The 16345-nt window shown below is 43.6% G+C and overlaps 1 protein-coding gene across 1 annotated transcript; it reads right to left on the bottom strand.

The window, feature by feature from the left end:
- Positions 1-15099: 15099 nt before the first annotated feature.
- Positions 15100-16012, bottom strand: LOC131901816 (polyadenylate-binding protein 1-like 2). The gene has a single exon (XM_059252889.1). The coding sequence runs from the start codon at positions 15842-15844 to the stop codon at positions 15155-15157; it is 690 nt and encodes a 229-aa protein (XP_059108872.1). The 5' UTR covers positions 15845-16012; the 3' UTR covers positions 15100-15154.
- Between the last annotated feature and the right edge of the window lie 333 nt (positions 16013-16345).

The following is a 16345-nucleotide window of genomic DNA, read 5'->3' on the forward strand; positions in this document are numbered from 1 at the left end:
TGGGTGACTAGTGTATCTTTGGGTTCAGTAGGGTGTCCCCTCTGGAGTTTTTAGGACTAGGGGTCCCTAGATCTGGCCTGGCCTTTGCAAATGACGGAGTCCTCTTCCAAATTTGTAGACTAGGATGTGGAGACAAGGCAAGGGGATGCAGACTGTGGTCCCTAGATCTGGTCTGGCCTCTTGTGTCCCTAGATCCATCCTGTGCTCCAGCAAGGCTGAATTCTTCTGAAGTTGTAGACCTGGGGTTCCTAAATCAGGACTGGCCTCTGGGGTTCCTAGGATCAGTCTGGCCTCCCACAAGGCTGCCAGGGCTGTGGGCCCTAATATGGAGCCCAGAGGAGGGGGTGAGGTCTGGTATTGTTAGGCAGGCTTTGAGGGGTGTTAGCTGGCAGTAGACAGTGTCTTATCTGGGGTTCCTTGACCTTGCCTGGCCTCTGATAAAGCCAAAGACCTCTTCCAAAGTAGTAGGCTGGGATATGGGGCCCAGGGGTGGGGATGCAGTCTGGGATTGTTGAGAAGACTTAAAGGGTTTTAGTGGGCAATGGACAGTGGGGTCCCTGGAACTGCTCTGGCCTCCAATACAGGTTCTGGGGACTGTGGGTCTTAGTATGAAGTCTAGGGGAGGGGGTGTAGTCTGAGGTTGCTAGACCGGCTTTAAGTAATGTTGGTGGGCAGCAGGTGATGCTTGAGACAAATCTTAAACTGCCATGTCAGCCTCCACATGGCTCAGCTTAGCATATGCCTGGTGCTGGTAGCTGGCACTGGCAGCTGGCTCCAGTATACAGGCAACAGCCAGCCAGTAGCCACACCTCTGCATGCTGCCCAGCACCAGCCCATCTGAGAGATAGCAAGACTAGGAAGGTACATCTGGCTCCTTGTCCAGAACTTTTTTTTTAGTTTTCTCAGGCCCTGTGTTTGGATATTTGAGCCCCCACATTGGACACAATATGTAGATGGGTTTTTCTTTGGACCACCAGCTCACAAAAAGGTTACATGGAGACTTATTATTAATTATGGAAGCTCGGCCTGTATCTTAGGCTTATCCCACTAGCTCTTATAACTTACATTAACCCATTTATATTAATCTACATTTTGTCTCTTGGCTTTTTACCTCTTTTCCATCCTGCACCTCCTGTTTCCTCCATATGTCCTCTGGTGCCTAGATTCATCCTCCTTTCTCTGCCTGGAAGTCCTGCCTAACCTCTTCCTGTGTAGCTATTGGCCACCCAGCTCTTTATTAAACCAATCAGAAGGTGCCTTAGCAAAGACACATCTTCACAGTGTACAAAAAGATTATTCCACAGTAATATAAATGGGTTATCATAAGCTTAACCAAGTGGTGACTCCTACTGTAGCTTCTGTATAGGACATGGTTTCATTGATTGAGCAAATGAACATCCTCTGTACTCAGTACCCAGCCACTGATACAGCAAATGTCCTTTGCTCTCTGATGTCAGGCCCACCAGAGGCAGTTTGTTTTCAGCTTACAAGACCAAGAGTAACCACTGGCCTACCTCAGATTATATCAGTTTTGAAGATGTATAAGCAAACTTAGGTTTTTAAAAAATCTTTCATCCTTTGAGACTATATGATTACATCATTTCCCTCTTTCCTTTCCTCTTTGCAAACCCACCTACATACCCTTCCTTTCTCTTTTCAAACTCATGGCCTCTTTTTTTCTTTTAGTTGTTACACAAATATGCCTAAATACATACATACAATTGGCTCAGTCTGTGTAATGTTACTTGTATGTTTTCAGGGATGACCATTCAGTATTGGATAACCAATTGGTGTGCTCTTCTCTAGGGAAGATTATTTTGCCTACTCTCAGCATTCCTTAGTTGTTCAGGATTGAGGCCCCCTCGGCTCTCCCCGATCCACTTTAACATGTCTGTCAGGGACCAAACATGGACCATGGAAAAGTACTAGCTAGGCCAGAGAACAAGCCCCTGCCCTAAACCAGACGCCCCCAAAGATAAAGAACAGGTCAGGTAGGTCAGGTAGCATAGCAACAGAACAATGGGCCCTGACCAGGGACCTTACCACCTAGCACAACACCCTGCAGCCTCACGACTTGCACGTCTCCCTTCACCTGCACATACAGCACATCGTGCACCCCTTCCCTCCTTCCTGCCCCCTCCCCCTCCCATGCTATATAAGCCTTGCTGAGGAGAGTAAAATTTGCAGCTTGATCAGAACCCTGTCTTGCTGTCTTCTTTCATGTCTCCCCAACCCTTTCATTCTCTCCCACAGGTGGGTCGCCCCCGTTGACACCCCGCTGGCCGGGGCACATGTCTATTGTTGCTTTCCTGTTTAGATTATGCTTTGGCAGTCAGGCTATAGGTGTAGCTTCTGACATTCCTAGGAGACACAATTTGACAGCAAATTCCCCATTCCTCTGGCTTTTATAACCTTTCTCCTCTCCTCTTCCGCAATGACTTCTGAGCTTAGGTATGGGAATTGTATTGTAATTGTATCTGTTGGGACAACTCTGAAGTTTGCTTGGTTGTGGTTTTCTGTAATGATCTCCTTTTATTGCAAAGAGAAATTTCCTTGATGAGCAGTGATGACTCACATGGTATATATGTGAGTATTAGGATAAATATTTAAAATGCAGTAAGGGATTATGCTGGTTTAGTCAAGTGGTGGTTGTAGGTTCTCCTCCAAGATCTGTGACTACTAACCCTGAGTAGTTGACTAAGTTTCCAGTATCAGGCATGATTCCATCTTGTTGAGCAGGTCTTAAGTCCAATTAGAGAGCTCTACCACCAAAGTGTATGTGCCACTACAGCACTCTTACATTTATCATAGTTGGGTAGGACTATTGGATGCTTCCCTCCTTTGGAAGTTTGCATGGTGCCTTCTGCTACCATGAAGCTGCTAGCCTTTTGGTCAGTTCTAGCTCAGGGACTTTTGAACCCTGTATTTGAAGTACATGATGTCTTCAGTGATTAGAACTTACCTTCTACTTCTGGGGGTAAATTAAGGCCAATAGAAATAATAGCCTATGGTGTTTGGGGAGTATCCTAGACAACATTGACCAACAACTCAAAAGAGAGCTGGTCATGTCTGCTATTGGGTATTTTGTTAGATGATATTTGGCTTTTGGACTGAGCATTAACAACCCAGATGGGCAAACTTCATTTAAACTATACAAGTATATTAATACACTGACTTATGTGCAGGTATTTTATGCAGGTAATTAAATATGATTCTTTATGACCTGTTCAGACATTTTTATTGTTATTTTTTCTCTTCCCTCCTTCTTCTGTATTTATCTCATCCTACCCTCATAATTAGAGAGCCCATTTTTCCCATTTTCCCCATAAGATCCCTTGTACCCTGCTATTCCTCTCTCTGTGCTGCAAGCTACAAAAATATACAAAATAGGATCTCAGCTGATCATGACAAAGGTAATACCTGGAAGTAGCCAAGGGCCTTTCAGAGGTCAAGCTAAGGTTCAAGGAGCCTTGGTGATATTTGGCTTTTGATTATCAGCCGTTTCCTGCTATGAGTTTCTTGTGTGCTATTGTAGCTTTTCCATCATTGATTGGGCACCATTTCCCCTCTACTAAAGGAATATTTAGATAACCTTGGGCGCTGACAGCTATGCTTAGCCAGAACCCCAGTTCAAGCCTCCCTGTAATTATCGTCATTGGCAGCATCCAGCCAGAACCATCCCCAGATGGAGGAGAGCACCTTATCAGAGATATCTCTGTTCTCTCTAAGAACAGACTTAAGCATCCAGGCTACCTGTTTGAGAAGGCCTGGCGGATGTGCAATTAAGCTTAACTTCATCCTTTCCCAAATCTTACCTCTAGTTCCAAATCTCCCTTTAACTATCACCAGAGACATCTAGCTGTACACCGGTTGCCTAGCGACCAAGCATACTTTCCCCTACCCTGCAGAAAAGCGGCAGATAGCTTGGACAGATAAGAGCCACAGGAAAAAAGAAGGCAGTTTTATTTTCTCCCATTGACCTAGCAACTTATAGATTCTTAACATTTTCTACCAATCACGTTTAAGACTATAGTGGAGCACATACGATCCTTCTTCTTAGATATTACCCAAATTTAGCCTTTAGTTAATTCATTTCCCCATTGGTCACTTCCCTTTGGGGTTGCAAATGATAATTAATGGTTATTGCCCCCTATGTGATTCTTATCACTACTTCGTTTGACCCTGGAAGCCTGGTGGTCACTGCCTGAGAAAAATTCTTACCTGCCTTTATGACCCTGTAGAATTCAAGCCTGGTGACCATGCTTGACCAGGGGATTGCTATTGCTTGGGTTTGTAACTGGACTCCTGAGAGACTTGGGAAGGACAAAGAGAGATGAAGAACAGGGAGGGATAAGGAGGATTTTGACCAGAGAGTACATGTGGACGAGATGGAAGATGAGGAAGACTCAGATGGGGTACTAGCTGGGTAAGAACAAGATGGAAAGGACCTAGATGAGGCAGAATTAAGATGAGAGAATTAAGATAGAACTTAGAGGGAGCAGTAGATGAATATAGAGAGAAATCAGGCAAGAAAGGAGCTAGGCGTGAGAACAGAACTGAAGCTGTGTAAATAGGATGCTATCCCAGAGGAATTAAAGCAAGTGGACTATAGATCTTGGTGTGCTGAGATTCTATTTCCCCAAAATAGTTCTCACCGTTAGTAGTTCTCTCTCCTGAGCCCCTGGGATGTATAATATTAAGGCTGGTCCCTCTAATATTATACAAGACCCGACACCCTTGGGTACCCAGTCTCAAGAAGAGTAATCAACAAAGCACACTCAAAAAGCAGTGGTGTTGCTTGGCAGAGGCTGTCCAGAGATGAGGCAGTCTCTCCAGGGAGTTGTAAAGGTGACCCCTGAAGTGCCAGCTACCGATGGACCTCACCAAAGGTGCTGCAGACCAGGAGGAAACCCAGGCCTCTTTATGGTGAGTAGTTGAATATCTCCCTTCCCTATTAAGAATCCTTCTTGCACCATGAGTCAGAATGAGTCTAAAGAGAATCAGCTTTTGATAGAAGTTACAGGACACAGGCTTAAGACAAAAGGCATTTCAGTCAGCTCCAGTCAGTTTACAGGCTTAGATAAGAAAACAACTGATAATCAAAAGCCAAATATCACCAAGGCTCCTTGAGCCTCAGCTTGACCTCTGGAAGGCCCTTGACTTCTTCCAGGTATTAGCTTTGTCATGATCAGCTGAGATCCTACTTTGTATATATTTGCGGCTTGCAGCATCCCTGCCCCACCCCAGCAATGATCCCTTTTTATTTTCCTGGTTCCTGAATTCACACCTGAAGATTTGGAGCTAGGAGCCTCAGATGAGAGAGAACATGCTACATTTGTCTCTCTGGGTATGAGCTACGTTTTCTAATTCCATCCATTTACTTAGAAAGTTCATGATTTCATTTTTCTTTACGGCTGAGTAGTATTCCATGGTGTATATGTACTATGTTTTCATTATCCATTCATCAGTTGAAAGACATTTAGGTTGTATCCATTCCCTAGCTATTGTGAATAGAGCAGCAATGAACATGGCTGAGCAAGTACCTGTGGAGTAGGTCAAGTCTTTTAGGCAAATGCTAAAGAGTGGTTTAAGTTTTTAAGCTTAATGGAATACACCTTCTTAAAGTATTGCCTTATAATGTTCTGAATGTCTTTGGTGTCTGATGTAATGTTTCCATGTTCGTTTCTGATTCTGCTAATTTGGGTCCTCCATTTCTTTTTTTCGTTAGTTCAGCCAAGGATCTGCCAATCTTGTTTATCTCCTCAAAGAACCAGCTCTAAAATTCCTTCATTCTTTGTACTTTTTTGTTTCTGTTTCATTGATTTCTATTCTGATTTTTATTATTTCTTGCTGTCAAGTGGGTTTGGATTTGGTTTGTTCTTATTTTTTTCAAATTTTTGAGTTGAATCATCAAATAATTTATTTGTGCTCTTTAAATTTTAATATAGTCACTTAGAGATAAAAGTTTCCCTCATAGGACTACTTTGAATGTATCACAGAGGTTTTGTTGTATTGTGTTTTCATTTAGTTTCAGGATTTTTTTTTATTTCTTTCTTGATTTCGTCTTTGACCCAGTCATCATTCAATAATAAGCTGTTTAATTGCCACGAGTTTGTGTTTTACTAGAAATATATTTGCTGTTAAGTTTTAAATTTGTTTCATCGTGGTCAGACAGGATACAGGAAACAATTTAAATCTTTTTGAATTTGTAAAAGATTTTTTGTGTGTTCTATGATATGGTCTATTTTAGAAAAACTTCAATGTGCTGCTGAGAGAATGTCTTTTCTTTGGCATTTGAGTGATTCATAGATATCTATTAAGTTCATTTGGTGTATGGTGTCAATTAATTCTGTTGTTTCTCTAATTTTTTTGTCCAGATGACCTGTCTATTGGAGAAAGTGGGATATTAAAATCATCTACTGTTAATGGGTTAGTGCTAATCTGTGTCTTGAAATGCATTAGTACATATTTTATGAAATTGGTTGCACCAGAGTTTGGTGCATATATATTTAGGGCATCAGTGTCTTCTTGACTAACTGTTTCCTTGACTAGATGAAGTGTCCCTATTTACCTCATCTGATTAGTTTTAGTTTGAGTCTGTTTGGTTACATATTAGAATATTGATGCCTGCTTGATTTCTGGTCCTTTTCAATTGGAGTACTGTTGGAACATGGTCCAAGAATGGAGTTGTGTGAGAAGAATTCTGAGTGCTTGTGAGAAAACTCTAACAGATAAGAATCTTGTGACTTCAGTTTTTTTCAAAAAATGGAATTGTTCTTGGAATGTGTTTTCATACTCCTCCCAGATATAACAGATAGGCATGAGTTTATTTCAGATTATTCATTACAACTGAATTTTTACATTACAACTGTCTTTTTATTGTTTATATGCCTCTATGGAAAAACATGTTTTTTTCCATATGCAGCTTGACCCTGTGATTATATACAGCTTGAACTCATGACAACTTTACTCAAATGACTTTCTTAACCCTCAGGGTATAAATTGTCTGATGCTCTGAATAAAGTTGGGTATGTATACCTCATTTTTAGACCCCATTCTCCCAGGTTCCACTAACTCTAGATCAGTAAACAGAGTACATTTGTCCACATTTTTATTCTAAAGTAGTGCTTATTTTTAAAGCTAACTTACATTTCTTGTAGACAACAAATAGATGGATTTCATTTCTTGATAATTCAACCAATGTGTATCTTTTGATTGGAGAACTGAGGCCATTAATACTTAAATTTATTAATGAGTATGTGTTGATTGTTTTTAGCATGTTGCTGATTTTTGGTGTTGTTTGTGTTCTCAGTGGTACTTTGGATTTCAGTAATTATAAGTTTCATTTTATTTTCTATAGTCTCTTGACTATGTTTATTCTTCTCTTCAGTCAGAAATATTGCTTCCTGTATTTTATTTGGGTTTGGTTTATTGGCTATACAAATTTTTAGGTTATTTGCACCCTGGAAAGACTTCTTTTTCCTTAAGCTGTGGTAGATAGGTTTGCTGGGTATATTAGTCTACATTGGTCTTTATTGTCTTTTAGGACTTGCAATGCAATACTCCAAGCTCTGGCTTTCAAAGTTCTCTTTGTGTTTTTTCTTGCAGCTTTCAAGAACATTCTTTGTTGTGTATACTTAGCGTTTTAACTATAATATTCCATGAGGATTTTCTTTTCTGGTCTTATCCATTTGGTATTCTGTGTACTTCTTGTGCATATATAATTATGTATTTTCTTAGTTTGGGAAAGTTTTCTTCTATAGTCATTTGAAGATCTGCTCTGTCATTGACTTGGGATTCTTCTCACTTACCTATGCCTATAATTCAAAGATATGGTCTTCTGAGGCTAGACAGCTCAGGGATCTAAGGGAAACTCAAATACTACTGTACTACTAAAAGAACATAGCAATGAAATAACTACTACTAACATTCTGTTATACTCATACATCAGGACCTTGTTAAGCCATCATCAGTGAAGCTTCCTCCTGCAGCAGATGGGAACGAATACAGTGACCCACAGCCAGACGTTATGCAGAGAGTGAGGGACCTTGGAACACTCATCCCTATATAGAATATCTTTCCATCAAATACCTCCCCTCAGAAGAGGAGGCAGAAAAAATGTAAGAGCCAGAGGATATGAAGGACACCAAGGAAACAAGGACCTCTAAATCAGCAAGATCAGCACATACATGAACTCACAGAGATTGAAGCATCATAAACAGGGCCTGCATGGATCTGTACCAAATGGGGCTGTAGCTGGAGTTTTCTCCATTCCTGCCTGGCCCATGGTCAGGACAAATCTCTCACCCACCAGTCCCGCAGCTGCTTAGACCAACCAAGTAAACACACAGAGACTTATATTGCTTACAAATTGTATGGCCATGGCAGGCTTCTTGTTATCTAGTTCTTATATCTTAAATTAACCCGTTTCTCAACCTAGATGCCCTTCAACTGAAGAATGGATAAACAAAATGTGGTACATATACACAATGGAATACTACTCAGCAGAGAAAAACAATGACATCATGAGGTTTGCAGACAAATGGTTGGACCTAGAAAAAATCATCCTGAGTGAGGTATCCCAGACTCAGAAAGACAAACATGGTATGTACTCACTCATAACAGGATACTAGATGTGGAACAAGGATGACTGGACTGCTACTCACATCACCAGGGAGGCTACCTGGAAATCAGGACCCCAAGAAAGACACAGGGATCGCCCAATGACAGAGAAATGGAATGAGATCTACATGAACAGCCTGGACAGGAGTGGGGGTAGTGAAGGGCGAGGGTCGAGGGAAAGAGAGCTTGGGTGAGTGGGAGATTCCAGCTGGATCAACAACAGAGAGGGAGAACAAGGAATAGGAGACCATGGTAAATGAAGACCACATGAGAATAGGAAGAAACAAAGTGCTAGAGAGGCCCACAGAAATCCACAAAGATACCCCCACAACAGACTGCTGGCAATGGTCGAGAGACAGTCCGAATTGACCTACTCTGGTGATGGGATGGCCAAACACCCTAATTGTCGTGCTAGAAACCTCATCCAACTACTGAGGGATCTGGATGCAGAGATCATGACTAGGCCCCAGGTGGATCTCTGGGAGTCCAATTAGCGAGAATGAGGAGGGTTTATATGAGAGAGAATTGTTGAGACCAAGGTCGGATAAAGCACAGAGACAAATAGCCAAACAAACGGAAACACATGAAATATGAACCAATGGCTGAGGGGTCACCAACTGGATCAGGCCCTCTGAGTGGGTGAGACAGTTGATTGGCCTGATCTGTTTGGGAGGCATCCAGGCACTGGCACTGGGTCCTGTGCTCATTGCATGAGTCGGCTGTTTGAAACCTGGGGCCTATGCAGGGTCGCTTGGCTCGGCCTGGGAGGAGGGGACTGGACCTACCTGGACTGAGTCCACCAGGTTGATCTCAGTCTGTGGGGAAGGCTTTGCCCTGGAGGAGATTGGAATGGGAGGCGGGCTGGGGGGAAGGTGAGGGGGGCGTGAGAGGGGAGAACAAGGGAATCTGTGCCTGTATGTAGAACTTAATTGTATTGCAAAATAAAAATTAAAAAAAAAAAATTAACCCGTTTCTATTAGTCTATAAGTTGCCACGTGGCTCGAGGCTTACTGGTACTTTACATCTCGCTTTTCATGGCGGCGGCTGGCAGCATCTCTCTGCCTCAGCCTTCCACTTCCCAGAATTCTCCTCTCTCCTTGTCCCACCTATACTTCCTGCCTGGCTACTGGCCAATCAGTGTTTTATTTATTAACCAATCAGAGCAACACATTTAACATACAGAACATCCCACAGCATGGGGCCCTAGAACAGAAAGGAGAAGTGGACATATATCTCTACCCCTAACTTATAAGCAATCCAATTGATGACCACCTGGAATTTAGCTTCTTCCAAGGGAGTGTCACTGGGGAAAAAAAACTATTCTTAAGGGTAAGCTGCCACAGTAGTAGATGGCCAACAGAAATGGCCAACAGAAAATGAACTCCGCATCTTTGGAGGTTCCTTATCTCATAGTGTTGTATCAGGGCTTTTCCTTTTATTTTTCAATTATATGTATCTATCCTACAGGTCTTTTGCATATGTATTTTGTCTGTTTTGTCCAGGGGTGGGTCCAGATGGGAGAGGAGGTGGGAAGGAACTGGGAGGGGTAAAGGGAGGGGAAACTGTAATCAGAATATATTAATGTAATAAAAAAATCTGCTTTTTTCTAGAGCCCAGGACCAGCAGCCCATGGATGGCACCCCCCACAGTGGGCTGTGCTCTCCCCTATCAATCACTAATTATGAAAACGCTGTACAGGCTTGCTTACAGCCTGATCTTATGGAGGCATTTTCTTAATTGAGGTTCCTTCCTCTCAGATGATTTTAGTTTGTATCATAAGCTGACATAAAACTAGACAGCACACAAGTCCTGGATTGTCTTAGTCATTTCCATGAGTCTTATGTTTGTGTTTTCCTGGGCATCTCTCAGGCATTTATTCTCTTTAAGTTCTTTCTCCTTACTTTGAGCTGTTTCTTTGTGTCTTCTTTAAATTCCCTGATTACTTTCCCCCCGTTCTCTATTTATTTATTTTTTTCTCTCGTACAACACATAGTGACCACAGCCTCCCCTTCCTCTACTCCTCTCAGTCCTCCCCCACCTCCCCTCTTCCCCAGTCCACACTGCTCTTCTGTTTTCCTTCAGAAAAGAGTAAGCCTCCTCCCAATGACATCAACCAGATATGGCATAACAAGATGCAATAAAACAAGGCACAAACCCTCATAGCAAGGCTAGACAAGGTAATCCAGCAGAAGTAAAAGGGTCCCCAAAGCAGGCAAAAAGTCAGAGACAGCCCCTGCTCCCACTGTTAGGAGTCCCACAAGAACACCAAGCTACACAACCATAACATATATCCAGAGGACCAAGGTCAGACCCATACAGGCTCCTCGATTGTCACTTCAGTCTCTGTGAGCCCCAATGAGCTCTGGTTAGTTTATTAGTTTATTCTGTGGTCCGTGTTCTTGTGGTGTCCTTGATCCCTCTGGCTCCTACAATCCTTCCTCCCCATCTTCTGTGAGGTTCTCTGAACTCCACCTAATGTTTGGCTGTGGGTCTCTACATCTGTTTCCATCAGTTGCTGGGTGAAACCTCTCTGATGATAAATTGGACTAGGCACAGATCTATAAGTATAGCAGAATATTATTAGAAATCATGTCATTAACTTTTTTTTTTTTTAATGCTAGTCTTGTTTGGTTTTACCCTAGGTCTCTGAGCCATCAGGCTTCCCATTCCTGGCCATCCAGGCAGTGTCAGACATGGGCTCCCTCTTGTGGTTTGTGCCTCAAGTTAAACCAGTCATTGGTAGTCCACACCTACAAGCTCTGGGCCACCATTGCCCCTGAATTCTTTGATGAATGAAGTCTATGGATTGTTTTTTTCAAATTCTGTTCCCTGGAATTCATCTAGGTAATTCTTAATGAGAAACATCTCCACAGGACTGATAGGTTTTAGAGGAGAGATACTAGTTTTATATTTCATACTGTGTTTCGTGGTAAAGTTTTGTTAATTCTGTCTGACATAGACAGAGCAGGATGGGGCAGAAGAGAGGATGTGTGAGTTGTTTGGGCCTAGAGGCTGGAAATGGCTTAAATGGGATGAAGTCAGATTAACGAAGAAGACTGGGCTGGTGTGCAGGATGTGCGTCCTGATCAAAGCCTGGGGGTCGGAGTAGATCTGCCTGGGTTAAAGAGTTGAATTTGGTGTGGAAAGATCAGGGCCAGGCAGGGTGAGTTCTGTAGGACCCCTAGAGGTTGGTTTCAGTGCAGGAAGGGGTGGCCAGGATAGGCAGGAGCACTGGATGTGGGGCCAGGGCCAGGTCTGGAGATTCGGGGAGGGTACATGGAGGCTACAGTCAGGCATATCCACTGGGATAGACCCTGGAGAAGGATAGGTAGGATCTGGCTGGGTGGAGAGGTTGGATCAAGAGAATTTAGTTTAATCTTGATCTCTTCTCTTCAAGATTCTGCATTCATTCGTTACATTAATGGCATTATGCTGACATCTAGCAACTTCCCCTGACTATTACTATTAGTAAGAACAGTTTCTAATAACTAGGAGGGACTCATGCAGGAAAATGGACATTCATCTAACAGGTTAATGTAAACTGATACAGCTAGGATGGAACAGTTAATGGCATTTAAAAGACTTCTACTTTTCAATACAACTTTTAGGCATTTATCTTAAGCAAACAATACAAGGCTACTACTGCAAAAAAATTCATACATATTAAAGTGTTCTGGAGAAATTTTAGAAACTACTTTTATGGCCAAGATAAAGAAACACTTAAAAAATTATGATATGCCTATAGAATTAGTGAGTTTTGGGAAAATATTAAGTAGCAGGATGTGATTTATATGTTTATATATAAGAAATTTACATTCAATATAAATATATTGAATATACATTTAATATTGAATATATTCAGTATAATTCAGTATTTGCTTTAAAATGTACTAATAGGCAGTACAATAAATGCTTACTTTAAAGAACTTGGGTGTATTTAATATTCATTCATTTTGTAAAAAAGAAATCTATTTGTAAAATAAAAAAAAATCTACAAGTCTGATCAATTTCTCATAACTTGAAAATACTAACATGAGAAGAGAAACATGAAATATTTATATTGTTGCTAGGCATAAATTTTATGGGAAGATCGTTTGACAAAAGACACTAATGTATATAAGCCAAATAAATACCACTAGAAATACTAAAAATACTTAAAAGTACTTTCTTCATAATAATGACCATACTGGGGCTCCAAAGTATGGTCAAAGACTAGAACCAATGAAAAGTATAACTGAAATTGTATTTTATCCATAAAAAGGAAATTTTAAAATGTGTATATTTAATATTTGGAAGTAAAAAAACCTCAAATAGTGAAAATATCTCAAAATGAAACATATATTTCATCTTATGCTTTTGTAGGTATGTTTCTTTTATGCACACAATCCACATGTTTGAAATTTTATGTTGTCAAACTGTTGAGTGGTATTTTATGTTTACTTAGTGAGGATACTTTAAGTACTTCTATTAATTTAGTAAAGATAAATGATTTAAATAAGTAAAAACAAAATCTGTTTACCCTGAAAAATGATAGGTATGCAAAAGTGAATGTCATACACACTCCAGAAAACTGACCAGATGTTTAAGACTTCTGGCTCTTGTGTTATTCTGAGGAGAAAATGTGACTACCTCGCAAAAAAAAAAATAGACCTGCCTTTACACTGCAATTTCACTTTGAACAATATTTTATCAGAAAAAAAATATCTTAAATATAAGGGGAGATCCTTTAGGTTGGACTTAAGAGCACTGATGTAGATAAGAAAAAAAAGTCACATTAGTTAAAGAAAGAGGGGCAGTGAAAACATAATACATATCCCTGAATCTGTGTGTAAGTGTTGATGTAGAAGCACGCTCACATCTGCAGCCCATCAATTTGGCTCATTCATACACTGGAACACGACACAAGCACAAGATATATTTTAAAAGAATATTTAATGACAATGAAAGGAAGTTCAAGAATATCTATACATCTATGTCTATAATCTATATTATATTTTATGCATGAAAAAGCAGATATTGAAATATTATATATATTAAATACACATATATTTCACATGAAAAACACTGGGCACATACAGATCAGTACAAGTCAAGAAGGCAAGGGAGTCATTAGGATTGATTGCTGATAGCATTCAATTTCTTAGGTTAAATCATCTACTTAGAGATTTTTTTTTTCCTGCAATATAGCTGATTTATTTTTATGGCAAGAGGGAAAAGGAAAGGAAGCAGGAATGCAGAAAAGGGGTGATTAACAGCTTTCAATTCCAGTGAAATAACGACAGTGAAATACCATTTGCAGCTCATGACGCTGCACAAACCACACACACACACACACACACACACACACACACACACACACACACACGAGTTACAGTGGACCGTGAGACTGTGCAAGGGAGATGGGCATACTCGGTTGTTTTCTTTTTTTTTTGTTTTTACTAGCTGCACTGGCTGGCTGGCACAAATACAAACTGGTACAATGCTTATGAAAGGGAGCCTTTTGGCAACACACAGGGAAAGTCTTTGAAACGTCTATATGTGGATGCTGCAAGTCCACAGTTAAGGAGAGACCATCCAGGATGCTAGCCTAGATTTGGCTTGACAAGGAAGGATTCACTCATCAGGGCACGCAGTGTTGGTTTTAAACACAGGGAAAGAACTAGGCACCACCTGAATGTCCAACAATGCGGGAATGATTACAGAAATGTTAAGGTCCACGGATACACAGGAGCACTCTGCAGGCACTGAAGATGACGTTCCATAAGCCTGTTGAATAGCATGGAAAGAAGTTCAACGCGTTGGTTTCTGTTTGGTTTTAGTCGCTGAAAAAAGCAGGTTAAGAAACACCACATACATGAACCACTCTACAAGAATATGTTAAAAGGGAAGGTGGGTCTGGGGTGAGAGGGGGAGAAAGGGGTAGCAGAGAGCCTGGAAAAACAGCACACCAAAGAAGGTAAAAGAGGTTCTCTCTGAGTATTAGGATGATGGGAAGCAATTGCACTCTTGGTTCTTTCTCCCACATCAGACTTCCTTCTCCTTCCAGATATTTCTACCACGAAATTGCATCACCTGTGCAGTAAACAAAGAGACAGAGAACGCTTTTAAGAATCAGACCGATCACAGGGAGAAGAGGCAGCCTTTAACCTCTCAAATGGCACAGATTAGTGGGATTATTGGGGCAGGGGAGCTTTCTGGAGGTGGGGAGAAAGAGAAGGAAGGAGAGGGAGAGGACAGAAGCGGGAGGGGGCAGAGAGCAGAGAGGGGATGGGGCAGCTAGCTGGCGCTGGCAGGGGAGGGGGGAAGAGGAGGAAAGGGGAGGGAGAGAGGGCAGCAGAGGGAGGGAGGGAAGGAGAGAGGAAAGGGGGAGGGGGGAGGGAGGGAGGGGGAAGGGGTGAAGAAGGAGGGAGAGGGAGAGAGAAACCTGCACTCCCAATACAATACACTGCTGGTGGGTTGGGGCGGGGTGGGGGGGGCTGTAAACGGGGTGGGAGCCAAGATTTGGCTCTACTGGCTGGGGCCTGGGATGTCTTCATCGGAAGGTGGCCTCTTCATCGGAGTCATCATCGAAACCCCTGAAGTCAGCACTGGTGGACGGGCTGGCCCAGGCTTCTTCCCTTTCGGCCTCTCTCTCCTTGTGGGACTTGAATCTCCCCACGAAAATCTTGCGGTAGTTCAGGAACATTCCATTCAGCGCATCTATGGCCCGCTCGGCCGACTCCTGCTTCTGGAAGTGCACGAACCCGTAGCCCTTGGGCCCCTTCTCGTCACAGGCCACCTTGCAGGACAGGATGTTGCCAAAGGCCGAGAAGATGTTGTACAGCGTCTTGTTGTCGATGGTCTTGCCCAGGTTCTTGATGAAGACGTTGCCCACCCCGCTCTTGCGGAGCGACGGGTTCCTCTGGGACCACATGATGCGCACCGGCCTGCCATTGATAACGTCAAAGTTCATGGTCTCCAGGGCCCGCTTGGCGTCCAGCTGTTGCTGGTAGTTGACATATGCGTAGCCCAGGGAGCGCCGGGTGATCTTGTCCCTGCAAATGCGGATGGACACGATGGGCCCGGCGGGGCTGAACTTCTCGTACAGCATGGTCTCGGTCACGTCGGGGTGCAGGTCGCCCACGTAGAGCGAGGCCGTGGGAAAGTCTGGGTTTCCATCGGAGCCCCCGGCCGCCGCCTCTTCCTCTTCTGCAGCCAAGGCCGCCGCCAGCTCCTCATCCATGTCCACCCTCCCGTAGGAAGGCGACGCAGCAGCCTCCGCAGCGGCCCCCCTGGCCTCCTCGAGGCTGGCCTCCGCCAGGCTGGCCTCGGTGGCTGCCACCGCCTCCGCCTTCTCCCCGGCCAGGGCCGCCGCCTCCCCCAGGCTGGCCTCCGCCGCGGCCGCCGAGGCCTCGGCCTCCACCTCAGCCTCCACCTCTGCTTCCGCCTCCGCCACGGAGGCCTCCGCCACCGCCTCCGCCACGGTCGCCGCCGCAGCCTCCGCCGCAGCCGCAGCCGCCGCTGCAGCGACCTCCGCCGCCACTGTCGCCGCGGTCGCCACGGTCGCCACGGTCACCGCTGCCGCCGGGCCGCTGCCGCGACCTCCCTTCCCGCGAACTGAGGGGGCGGGGAGGCGGCGAGAGCCGGTGGGCGCCGGAACCCGGGCCGGGGGCTCGCGCGCGCGGGAGCTGCGGACAGGGAGCCCGGGCTGGCCGAGCAGGCGGGACCGAGTCCCCCGGGGTGG

This window comes from Peromyscus eremicus, unplaced genomic scaffold (genome assembly GCF_949786415.1).
Source record: "Peromyscus eremicus unplaced genomic scaffold, PerEre_H2_v1 PerEre#2#unplaced_432, whole genome shotgun sequence".
Taxonomy (NCBI): Eukaryota; Metazoa; Chordata; class Mammalia; order Rodentia; family Cricetidae; genus Peromyscus; species Peromyscus eremicus.